The sequence below is a fragment of the Phodopus roborovskii genome, unplaced genomic scaffold, assembly GCF_943737965.1.
Source record: "Phodopus roborovskii unplaced genomic scaffold, PHOROB, whole genome shotgun sequence".
Classification (NCBI taxonomy): Eukaryota; Metazoa; Chordata; class Mammalia; order Rodentia; family Cricetidae; genus Phodopus; species Phodopus roborovskii.
In genome coordinates, this window is record NW_026126571.1 from 2,178,523 (window position 1) to 2,190,386 (window position 11,864).

The 11,864-nt window shown below is 51.4% G+C and overlaps 2 protein-coding genes across 4 annotated transcripts; one reads left to right on the forward strand and one right to left on the reverse strand.

Moving 5' to 3' along the window:
- Window positions 1–3,025: 3,025 nt before the first annotated feature.
- CUNH2orf81 (chromosome unknown C2orf81 homolog) lies at window positions 3,026–8,383 on the reverse strand. Its single transcript, XM_051202994.1, has 4 exons — window positions 8,241–8,383; window positions 4,870–5,091; window positions 4,562–4,783; window positions 3,026–4,442 (listed from the first exon to the last, which is right to left on the reverse strand). The coding sequence occupies exons 1-4, from the start codon at window positions 8,256–8,258 to the stop codon at window positions 3,087–3,089; spliced, it is 1,818 nt and encodes a 605-aa protein (XP_051058951.1). The 5' UTR covers window positions 8,259–8,383; the 3' UTR covers window positions 3,026–3,086.
- Wdr54 (WD repeat domain 54) lies at window positions 8,374–11,861 on the forward strand. 3 transcript variants are annotated; one of them, XM_051202993.1, is made up of 10 exons: window positions 8,374–8,514; window positions 8,889–9,111; window positions 9,215–9,277; window positions 9,593–9,659; window positions 9,753–9,806; window positions 10,050–10,177; window positions 10,999–11,054; window positions 11,189–11,351; window positions 11,504–11,578; window positions 11,665–11,861. In XM_051202993.1, the coding sequence occupies exons 1-10, from the start codon at window positions 8,471–8,473 to the stop codon at window positions 11,794–11,796; spliced, it is 1,005 nt and encodes a 334-aa protein (XP_051058950.1). In that variant the 5' UTR covers window positions 8,374–8,470; the 3' UTR covers window positions 11,797–11,861. The 3 variants fall into 3 exon arrangements, with proteins under 3 accessions (XP_051058950.1, XP_051058947.1, XP_051058949.1); XM_051202990.1 differs by having other exon boundaries at window positions 10,999–11,099; window positions 11,665–11,860; XM_051202992.1 differs by lacking the exon at window positions 8,374–8,514 and adding an exon at window positions 8,541–8,588 and having other exon boundaries at window positions 10,999–11,099; window positions 11,665–11,860.
- Window positions 11,862–11,864: the final 3 nt, after the last annotated feature.

Genomic DNA, 11,864 nt, shown 5'->3' on the forward strand with positions numbered 1-11,864 from the left:
CAAGGACCACGGCAAGGACCACGGCGCGGCGGCGCGGGCGCCCTCTAGCGGCGGAGGACCCAGGGACGTCTTGGGAGTTTGTTTCGAGTCCGAGTCCGGGAAGAGAGTAAAACTCCGATGCCCACACCTTTTCTAGTCCCTCCACACCTGCTCCTCATCCCCAGAACTGAACTGGCCAGGGCCAAGATATCAGCACCATACGAAGTCTCAGCGTCGCCAAGACTTTGTCTTCGATGCCTCTTTGCAAGCTTTTGAGTGTTTGTTTATTGGCTTGTTAAAACTAGATAACCCAGTACTAGAAAGGATAAGGCAGGGAGGTCAGCCCAAGTCCCAGAGCAGCCTAGGGTACCAAGGAGGACTGATTATACAAGTGTACAAAGGTATCTACAGCCAGCCATGAAGGAAGGATTGCTCAACTGCGCAGGAGAGAGAGGGAGAGAGAGAGACAGAGACAGACAGAGAGAGAGATTTCACGGAGGGGTCCCGGTTCTACCTTCAGTGTACTAGCGGAGGGAAATCCTGGGCTGAGTACTTATCCATTTCCTTATTTGTAAAATTAGACTATCAGCGACGGGTCTAGAACATGGACACCTCTACTAGAGTTCCTCTTCACTCCCATTTCATCTTCTAAATATTTCCAGTTATTCTGAACATACACTGACTTCCCATCATTCAAAGACCAAGCTAGAACCTGTGAAATGGCTCTGCTGGTAAAGGAACTTGCCACAGAATACTGACAAGATGAGTGTGATTCCTGGAACCCACATAAAAATGGGAGAGAACTGACCACACACACACAACACACACACCATACACACATTCACACCACACACACACACCACACACACCAAACACACATTCACACCTCATACCACACAACACACACACACACACACACACCACCACCACCACACACAACTAAATAAAATACAATAATCAAATTAATACTAAGCCAGGCACAGTGGCATATGCCTTTGATCCCAGGACTCTAAAGGAAGGGGCAAGTTTGTTGTCTGTGAGTTCAAGGCCAATCTGTTGTTTTAGCAAGTTCCCAGCCAGCTGGATTACAAAGTAAGACCCTGTCTCAATTTAAAAAAACAAAACTAAACAAAACAAAAAACAAACAAAACTCAGGAGGCAGAGGCAGTTGAATCTCTGAATTTGGGACAGCCTGGTCTAAAGAATGAGTTTCAGGACAGCCAGGACTACACAGAGAAGCCCTGTCTTGAAAAACCAAGAGAAAAAGATAAAAAAGAAACTCTGTCTTATCACCCTCCCCCAAAAAAAGTATGAGTATGCACTGAGAAGCGTCCCTTTTACCTTTGTTCCAATCTAGCCCACCCTCCTTGCCCGCTACAGGTACTTAGTTTCTCGCTCATCTTCTAGATTTTTTTGTTTGTTTTTTGTTTTGTTTTTCTGAGACAGGGTTTCTCTGTGGCTTTGGTGCCTGTCCTGGAACTAGCTCTTATAGACCAGGCTGGCCTCAAAATCACAGAGATCCACCTGCCTCTGCCTCTGCCTCCCGAGTGCTGAGGTTAAAGGCGTGCACCACTAACGCCCAGTTTAGATGTTTTATTTAAGTACAATCACGTATGAACAGAGTCTCACTCCTTCCATTTCTTATGCAAAGGGTAGTATAGTATATATAACATTCTGACTTTTCTCCTAAATAAAACCTGGAGCCTTTTATGTAAGATTTATTCATTTTATGTGTACAAGTGTTTTGCCTGTTTGTATGGTATGTCTGTACACTAGGCACATGCATACAGGGCCAAAAGAGGCTCCCCTGGACCTGGGGTTAGAGAAGTTTGTGAGCTGAACTGCCATGTGGGTGCTGAGAATTGAACCCAGGTCCTCTGGAAGAGGATAAGTACTCTTAACTATCACTGACCCATCAAATTCAAATGGGGGTGGGGGAACTTTCCTAGTCATACAAACTGCTGTCTGTAATCCCAGAGTTCAAGGCCATCCATGGCCTGATAGCCAGACTTGGCTACAGAAGGAGGTCCTCATTTGTGGATAGACATAATTTACTAACTGGATTCCTCTGATTACTTTGTTTCTAGCTCTGTGTGTGTGTGTGTGTGTGTGTGTGTGTGTGTGTGGTGTGTGTGTGTGTGTGGTGTGTGTGTGGTGTGTGTGTGTGTATGTGGTGTGTGTGTGTGTGTGGTGTGTGTGCGTGTGTGTGTGTGTGGTGTGTGTGCGTGTGTGTGGTGTGGAGGGGGGGAGGTCAGGGGTTGACCTAGGTGCCCTCCTCAGCCATTCTCTACCTTATTTTTTTGACACAAGAACTCTTACTGAACCTGGAACTCATCAGTTTTAGCTGGACTGGCTGACCAGCAGCTTTAGGGATCCTCCCATCTACTTGCCTGCACAGTGCAGGGCTTACAGGCGCTAGTATAGGATGACAGGACTTGTACTCGGGCCTCAATGCTTGGTTTTGCTGTGATAGTAAGTACTTTACTGGCTGAGCCATCTTCCGGGCCCTGCTTCTAATCTTTTGCTGTTGCGTGTTGTGCAACTATAGGGTACACAGGACAATGTCACATGAGCAGATTTGTGTGTATGTTGTAATTGTTTACGATTTATTGGATATGTATGAGTGTTTTACCTGTAAGTCAGTATGACACAATCTTTTCCTGGCACATGCAAAGTTCTAGGTTCAATTCCCAAAACAAAGGAGCAAAACGCAATAGAAAAGAATGGAATTTTCAATCCAAGATGAGCTGACTAAAGTCCAGGAGTCAGGAAAGCAGGCTGAATTCATGTATGGAATCACTCTATGCTTATAAGCCTTTCCTATTGAAAGGGCAAAGTTCTCCCCGGAGCCAGATACCCAATCCCCCATCCCACCCCGTCCCCATCCGGCCCCTTACAGTCTCATATCTTCTCCTGTAAGGTGTGTTTCAGGGGGCAGGGGTGTGTCTACAATGCTTCCGTGTCTCCTACGGCTAATGACAACGGTGCCCCCTGGAGACCAGTTAGAGGATGGACAGCCTTGGAAGAAATGGCACCACCTTGCTAGTCAGTTCCTGTGGCAAGGCAAGTTTATTTTGGGCAGGGTTCGATTCCCAGTGTGTGGAGGCTCAGGACCCAGAGTGGGGCACAGGTTTGGCTGGGAGTAGCCAGGCTTTGGGGGTTTCCTTCCTTAAGAGGTGTGTCATAATCACCTGGGGCTTGGACACACCTGTCTGGATGGGTTGCTGCTCAGCCGCGCGGGAGGTTCCTCCTTCAGCCTCATCCTGGATGGCAGCAGGGCTGAGCAGCTCCTGCGTGCCCCGGTTCCACATACTCACACCAGGAACCAGCTTCATGGTTTCGGAAATAACCATGGGCTTCCACAGAATCTGGGACGTGGCCTCGAGGACCTGGGGCGCCGCCAGGGGCCATCCAGAGTCGTCCGAGGCGTCATCAGCAGCGGGTTCCTGGCCCTGTGCAGACACGCGAGTGCGACCCGCCCACAGCTCGCCCAGCTGCTCAGCCTCCCTCTCCCAGCCGCTCGGCCACTTAGCTCGAGGCCATAACTTGGGAGTGGGGGTGCGGGAGACTTCGGGAGGGATTGGGTTTCTGACGAGGAAGCGGAACCCGGGGCTGAGGAATGGTAACTTTGATCCGAAGGTTGGTGAGGATTGGGCCAAGTTTAAAGTGGGATCCGGGCCCAGAGCACGGAATGGAGCGTAATACTGGAGAGGGAACCTTGAGGTAGAGACGTGGAGTTTGGGGTGCGTGCGCAAGCCGAGGGCTTGGGACCGGCTTGCTGAGGTTCGGACCCCAGCTTGGCTCTTTTCAGCCCTCGGGCGCCCGCGATATATTTCCAAAGGGCGTGCGTCGGTGTCCGGGATCAGGACCTCGGCCACAGGGCGCACCCAGTGGCGCGGCAACCGCGCGGGGTCCAGGCGCACTATGGGCGTCTTGCGGTTTTGCGGAGTATCCAAGCCTTCTGGCTGCGGAGACCAGGAGGGATTTTCTACAGTGAGCGCACTGAGGAGGGGCACAGACCAGTTGGAGGCGGCGCTGGACGCGCTCTTCCTTTCGCGTTTCAGCCGGTCCCCTGCCGCGTCAGGCTGAGGCACGCAGGTGTAAAGATCCTCAAGGGACAGATGGGAGCTGAGGGATGATCCCTTCTCAGAGGCCTGGAGGCTGACTACTTGGGGCAGATCCAGGCAACACTGGGGGCTGTGGGAGCGCACCACTTGCAACGAAGGCACGGTCAAGTTGTGGCTAGGCTCCTTTAAAGATGTGGCCAAGATGTGGCTTTGCTCCTGGCCGTGGGGTTCTTCCAAGGTATCCCCGGGCTCAGCTTCCTGAAACATCTCCAAGGTGGGCGTGGATCCTGGGATGCCTCTTGTCTGGGTAGAAGGCTCTGAAGATGCTGTTGGCTCCTGGGAGTCTCTGTCCAACCACGGTGAACCTAAAAGGAACTGGTCCGGGTTCCCAGGTTCCTGGGGAAACACACAAGGGTAATGAGATGTCGGAAGGGGAGGGGAAGGACCTCATTTCATGGTCCTGAGCGGCTCCGGAGGAGGCTTCTGTCAGAAGGAGGCTGGGGGCTTGGGCTTACTTCGCCTTGGAAGTGCTCCTCTACACCAACGGGTGCCGGTGCGTGCAGTACAGGCACGGAGCCCTGGGCCCAGGCATCCGTGGTGCATGCCAGGGGCTCCTCGTCCTCGCCCCACGTGGGGTCCTCGACCACTGCAGATTCTCCCTCATCCCGGGCCAGGAATCGCCACTCAGTGATCTGCAGCATGGCCTCTCGGGCCTGGCTAATGGTGAATGGGACGCACTGTGAAAGCGAGGGAGGGTCTCAGCCTTGCCAGAAGAGACAGGAGAGGTAGAAGATGGGTCTGGAAGTCCCAGATCTAGGCCCACCTGCTGGGTCAGGTAGACTTTGAAGGCACAATCCATGACTCGAGTCAGAAGGTCGGCCAGGATGTCACCTACTACGTCCTCGCCCTCCTCCAGGGACATAAACGCAATCCATTCTGCCTCATTGAGCCGCCCAGGCACGATGTCCACCTGTGGCACCGGCTGGGTGGGCGGCCGGGCTTTTTCAGCCTTGGAGCGGGTCACTCCACGGTCTCGCGCCTGCCTCTGTGGGAATGAAACGGGCACTCAGGATAGGAAGCCTACGGGATGGGACTGATGGGCTTTTTCAAGATGTTTACTAAGAAAGGGGGCCAGGACAAGGTACCTCAAGTCTGCGATGCAGCGAAGGTACACTTTGAAGGTATTCGACTCAATAATACTTAACAGCCCACTAAGCAAGAAAACTGATACTTTACAGAAGTTTGGATGCAAACCTAATCATGCTCAATTTACAGCTCTTGCTATTTGCCTTACTGGAGTGTTCAAGTTCTTGAGAGTTCAAAAAACTTGAATCTGTGAGTCCATGGGGTCACTAGTACTTAGTCTCCCCTGTTTTTGTTTGTTTGGAACAGTCTTATTATGTAGCTGCCCTGGAACTTGCTACATAGACTAGGCACGCCTCAAACGTTTAGCAATTCTCCCCTCTGCTTCTCAAACCCTAGGATTATAGGAATGTGACACCTTGTGTTTGGTTTGTTTGTTGCCTTTTTTGTATGTGTTGTAGTTCTGGGGATTGAATCCAAGGCGTTGTACATGCTCACTATCACTAGGTAAATCCCTAGACCTCTGTACTTTTTGTCTGTTTGAAACAGAGTCTCTTTATGTAATCCTATCTGTCCTGGAAATCTCCCTGTGGACCAGCCTGGCCTCAAACTCACAGACATCCGCCTGCCTCAGCCTCCCAAGTGCTGGGATTAAAGGAGTGCTCTACCACCGCCCAGCTCTAGACCATCTTTAACCATTATTTTTACTTCCATTTTATGTAGTTTGCCTAAGGTCACACGCAGGAAGTAGTATGGTTAGAATTCATATCCAGATTTGCTTCCCAAATAAAGATATTCACAAAAAATATAAAAAAGAAAAACATGACCTTTTAAAAATAAAGAGCAATAAAATGAGGGTTGGTGAGATGACTAAGCAAAGGTGCTTGCTGCCAAGTCTAATGACCAAAGTTTGATTCCCAGGACCACAGGTAGAAAGAGAACCAACTCCTACAAGTCATTCTCCAACCTCCATCCATGCACCATGGCGCGCAAGCGCGCGCGCACACACACACACACACCAAATTTTTAAAAAAAAATCATTAAAGGCCAAGTAATGCTGGTACACTCCTTTAATCCCAGCTCGTGGGAGGCAGAGGCAAGTGTATCTTCGTGAGTTTGAGGTCATCGAGGCCAGCCTGATCTACAGAGCAAGTTCCACGATAGGCTCCAAAGCTACAGAGAAACCTTGGCCCCCAAAAACAAAATAAACAAATAAGAATTATTAACAAAACAAAACAAAACCCTGTGATGGGCTGAATAAGAACAGCCCCCAAACGCTCATCTATGTGAATGCTTGATCCCTAGTTGTGAAACAGTTGAGAAGGGTTAGGAGGTGCAGCCTTGTTGGAAGTGAATAACTTGGGGCCGGTTTTGAGGTTTCAAAAGCCCATCATTTGCAGTTAGCTCTATTTGCCTTGTAATTGTCTCAGATGGGGTCTCTCAGTTACTGCTCCAGCGCCATTGCCTGTCTGCCTACAACCATGCTCGCCATCATGATGGCCACGGAGTCTAACCCTCTGGAACTGTAAGTCCCAAATTAAACTCTTTTATAAGTTGCTTTACTCATGGTGGGTTTTGTTTTGTTTCACAGCAACAGAAGAGTTACTAAGGCAACCCCAAAGGTAAAAATATTTCACAAGAGAGATGTAGATGGTCTGGAGAAATGGTTCAGTGGGTAAGAGCACTGACTATTCTTCCAAACGACCTGGGTTCAATTCCCAGTACCCACAACTGTCTATAACTCCAAGATCTGACACCCTCTCATAGACATAAATGCAAGCAAAACACCAGTGCACATAAAATAAGAATAAATAAATTACTTTTTAAAAAGAGAGATGTAGATGAGTAATAAAAATTTGTAAAGATGACCAGAGCCGTTGTGGTGACTTATACAAGTACACCCAGCATTCAGGAGCCTAAAACAGGACATCTGCCATGACCTCCAGACTGGGCTACAAAGAGAGACAATGAAGGAGATGGTTCCTTCCAAAACTTACCTCCAAATAGAAACCTGTACCTACCTACTTACCTCCAATCTTATTTTGCCATTTTATATTTCCTAATATTCATCCTCCCAGGCCATGTGGGAGTCTCCCTTTCCCTACCCTCCTAACCCCTGGCCTTAAGTTCCCAGAGACCATCTGCCAAGTGCTGGGATTAAAGCTGTACTCCCTTATGCTCAGCCTAAACCTTTAGATCCCAAAGAACTGACCCCTTTGGTGTGTCCTCCCAGCCTCGCATCTAACAAAGATGGGGTGTGCAGCTCACAGAGGAGGACAGATCTTACTCACTCCTTCCTCTCCGTAAGGTCCTTCTGGTCCGCTTTAGTTTATTTTCAATGTCTTGACTTTGGTAGGGAGAGATGGCTCAGGACCTAAGAGCACTGGCTGCTCTTCCAGAGGCCCTGGTTTTGGTTCCCAGCACCCACTTGACAGCTCAAAACTGTACCTCCAGTTCCAGGAAACCCGGTGCCCTCTCCTGCTCTCTGCAGGTGTCAGGCACCAACAGGGTGCACAAACACACATGAAGTCCAAACACCCATACATACGCATATAATACTTTTTTCTTAACTTAAATAATTTGGCTTTTGACAGTGGGACAGGAGGGTGTTGGTATGGGCAAAGGCTATGAGTTCAAGGGTAACCTGATCTACATAGTGAAGTCCAGGCCAGCCATGGTAACCCATGCTTTTAATCCCAGCACTCTGGAGGCAGAGGCAGGCTGATCTCTAGAGCTGAAGGCCAGCCTGGTCTACATAGTCACATTCTGTGTCTAAATAAATAAATAAATAAATAATGACAATACAGCAAATTAACCTTAAGGTCAGCCTCTGAAATGTTTAAGGTCAGCCTCTGAAATGTTTAATCCATTTCCTGGTCCTGAAACTGTCAACAGGATTTCTTTGTGGTTTTACCCACCAAAACGGGTTTCTCGGCATAAATGAGTTACTACTTGCACTAACAGGTCAGCTGTTTCCGAATTCGCGTGTTCTTGACCCGGTGCAGCCGTTGGCCCTTTACCACGGAAACTGAGGCACGCCATGCCTATCTTGAACCCAGAGCTGGTCCACAGCTCTACACACCGGCCAACCCCAGTTCAGCTGAAGCTCACCGAGCCTTCGTGTGACATTGTCGCGACAGTCGCTCCAACGCGGTGTTTCAGCTGCCTCCAGGACCCTCCATTTCTGCAGCCGCCGCGATTGCAGCCCAACGGTCGCCTCGGCAACCAGGCAGCCCCGAGGGTCTCAGGCGCGGTCCACGGTTGCCTCGGCAACTGCGCCGCGCGCCGCCCGTTCCAGCCACAGGCCCCGCCCAGAGGCCGTGCGTCAGTGCGTCGTCTCTATGGTGGCGGCGGATTCAGAGGGACCTGAGGATCCTAGCGTCAGGCAAGACAGACCAGGGGGTGAGGGTGGACGGGGTTGAAGGTGGTGTGGCCGCCTACCTTTGTGTAGACCTTCAGGTAACCACGCTGTGGGAGGGAGGGCTGGAGGGCTCTTTCTGTTTAAAGCTGGTGCGCTCGGTACTACCCGGTCTTTCCATCACCATTCTTCCTGGTGGCTGCAATACTCAACTCTGGGGCTCTCTCCTGCTCCGTGGGATCCTCTCCTCCTTGTGGCTATTTGCCATCACTTTCCTCGTTGAACCCGTCAATCAAGGGTCTCTCTTAGTGTCTCACGATTGCATCTCATTACCCTTCTTTTCTCCTGGCCAGATGCCGCCGGTGGCCTTCTCTCCTGTGACTCTGGTATCTCTCTCCCAGGATGTACCGCCGCGAGCGCTCCATCCCACTTCGGGGCTCTGCCGCCGCCCTGCCTAACAACCTCAGTGTGCTGCAGCTTCCAGCCCGCGACCTCATGCATTTTGGAGTGGTCCACGGGCCGAGCGCCCAGATTCTGAGCTCTGCCCCTGAGGGTATGCCCTTGGCCCAGCGCCAACTCCAAATCAAAGTAGGCGTTGGAGTGAGCCCTCCGCTCATCACCCAGGTGAGGCTGGGAGTCGAAGAGGTGTGGCTTAAGTCAGCTCCAGCTTGGTTCTTTAAACCCTGCTGATGCTTTATGCCCTCCACGGTGATGTACGTCTCTCCAGGTCCACTGGTGTGTTCTCCCCTTCAGAGTGCTGCTGGTTCTCACCTCACATCGAAGGATACAGGTAAGAAGAGATCTCTCCTCCCCTCCCGCTTCTGTCCCCACCCCCTTCCCAGTCCCCTCTGAATAAACACTTCCAAACTTCCCATGTTTCTCTGATTTTCCATTGTCTTCACTCTCCAACTGCCACTTCAGCCATCTGCCTCCTTCAATAACTCTGTGACCTTGGGCACACACAGCCTCGGTGTCCTGAAAACTGGGGATAAGAACAAGTCTGAAGATTACACGGACTCAGGCTACCATGGCTGTGTGAAGTGCCGGGCCCAGAGCTCGGCAAGGGTCAGCTGGATCACGCTCCGCCCTTGCCCCTGTCTTCCAGATGTATGAGTCTGACGGCTCCCTCATGGTCTATTGGCATGCCTTGGATTCAGGAGATGCTTCCTCAGGTACCTGGAGGAGCGAGTGGAGAGGGGCGGAGGCTGGGAGAATTCGCTGGGGCTGGAGGGAGAGCTGTTTCTGAGAGCTGTTTTTGTATTCAGCGCAGGCTACGTTTGCCCGAGGAATTGCTGCCAGTGTTCACTTCATCTGTGTGGGTGAGAGGACTAAGAGCAGCCCATTAAGGTCTATGAGGCACAGCCAGGACAAAGTCGTGAAGGGTTGGGGGAAGGTGGGGGAGGGGACGGTGTCAGAGGGAGGGGTAGTGAATAGAAAGTCAAGGCTTGGGAGCACTGAGTTTATTACTAAGACTTGCAGGGTGGAGAAAGGGTTAACTGTGGTGACTGGAGACGACAGGGGGGGTCAGGAAGCCATCAGTGGGATGCTGGTTCTGGCTGCAGGAACATGGTCGGGTCGGATCCTGGTATTTGACATCCCTGCTAAGGGTCCCAACATTGTACTTAATGAGGAGCTGGCTGGACACCAGACACCAATCACAGACATTGCCACTGAGCGTGCCCAGGGTCAGGTGGGTACACTTCCTTTACTTGTTCTCACCATTTGGGTCTTAGCTCTGCCACCGTGTGGCTTTGGGGTCTTAGATGTAGCAACCTCAGGTCTGGAGAAAAGCATACTTTACATTAAGTGTTCTGTAAACATCACTAACACCGTCCAGTGCTGGTGTGAATCCAGAAGCTGGAGCCAACCATTCCCAACACTGACAGCTGTGGCTTCCTACTCTGGACTTGAGCTAGTGACCCAGCTCCAGGGCTGGCCTTTCCAGAAATCTGTAACCCTAGTCCAGACCCCTCCCCCCAGCTTCCCTCTGACTAGGCCCCGCCCTCATGGAAAACTCTTTTTCCCCACTTCGACTGTCAACCTCTTGAAAACAGGGTGTGGGGTTTATAATTTGTTTCCTTCACTGAACCTGATTTGCCTGCCGTGGTCGGGTCAGGGGACCTAGGGACTAGTTGTGACTGTGATTGGCTCATTACAAACCCTCCAGAAAAGCCAGGGGATGCTAGCTTCAACACTGTTGCCTGTCCCAAAGGGATAATTATACATCCTCTTCTGCTCCATGGTGGGACAGGGGAGGTGGCGGTTTGGAGACATATATGTATGTATGTATGTATGTATGTATATGTATGTATGTATATGGGGGGGCCTACAAGGGGCCTGTGCTTAGGGACTCTGGGAGGAGTGTCTGGTACCCTGAGCTGGTGAAGGACCCACCTCTTGCCCTTTCCCTGTAGAAGCAAAGAGGCAGACATGGGTTCACTTCCCCTCCTGCCCTGTGCTCTGGACCACACAAACTGTAAAGGGAAAAGCTGACCCCGACCTTCTCCTCAGGATGGTGTTGCTGACATGGTGACAGCCGATGACTCAGGAGTTCTGTGTGTCTGGAGGTCAGGAACTGTGTTCACATTACTGAACCGAATCCCAGGCTTCGGGTAGGAGAGGCAGAAAAGGGTGTGGCCTTTGTGAGGGCGGGGAGTGTGCTGGGGTCTGGAGAAACCAAAAGTGAACATCGCCCTCGCAGGGTCCCGTGCCCCTCTGTGCAGCTGTGGCAGGGGATTGTGGCAGCGGGGTATGGGAACGGGCAAGTGCGTCTGTATGATGCCAGTACAGGAGCACTCCACGTCCAGATCAGTGCGCACGCCCGGACCATCTGTGCCCTGGACCTGGCTCCAGAAGTGGGCAAGGTCAGTTTCCTGCATCCCTAAGTACTTACCCTGCTGCTTAGAAGCACAGCACAGGCTTGTCTCCATACTCAGTGTGACAACATTCCCAGGTGGCACCCCAGCCCACACCCAGCCTGTCAGGGCGTTCTGACTCCCGGCCTTCTCTCTTTTAGCTACTCTCTGCAGCTGAAGATACCTTTGTGCAAATCTGGAAGCTGAACAGGGACCCAGAGAGTGGCTCCATTGGGGTATGTCCGCGGAAGGGCGGGAATGGGGACCCAGGGTACCCCAGCATAGAGTGGGCAACAGAACTGACCACCATTCCCCACTGCAGGTTGAACACTGCCACGGTGAATGTATTTCTGACACCCAGCTGTGTGGCGCTCGGTTCTGTGACCCATCGGGCAGCTCCTTTGCGGTGACGGGCTATGACCTTGCTGAGATCCTGAGATTCAGCAGTGTCTGAGCGAGGACACACTTCCCTTCTCCCCTGGTATTTATAAAGTATTCCTCCACCAAGCCCTTGTCTGACCG

Bases quoted from the DNA above. Each gene is read 5' to 3' on its own strand.
- CUNH2orf81 (XM_051202994.1), bottom strand. The intron at 4,784-4,869 runs GTGGGCCTAGAT...TCGCTTTCACAG, and splicing joins AAGTCTACCTGACCCAGCAG to TGCGTCCCATTCACCATTAG. The intron at 4,443-4,561 runs GTAAGCCCAAGC...GTGTTTCCCCAG, and splicing joins AGGAGCACTTCCAAGGCGAA to GAACCTGGGAACCCGGACCA.
- Wdr54 (XM_051202990.1), top strand. From the start codon at position 8,471: ATGGTGGCGGCGGATTCAGAGGGACCTGAGGATCCTAGCGTCAG. The intron at 9,112-9,214 runs GTGAGGCTGGGA...ACGTCTCTCCAG, and splicing joins GCCCTCCGCTCATCACCCAG to GTCCACTGGTGTGTTCTCCC. The intron at 9,807-10,049 runs GTGAGAGGACTA...TTCTGGCTGCAG, and splicing joins TGTTCACTTCATCTGTGTGG to GAACATGGTCGGGTCGGATC.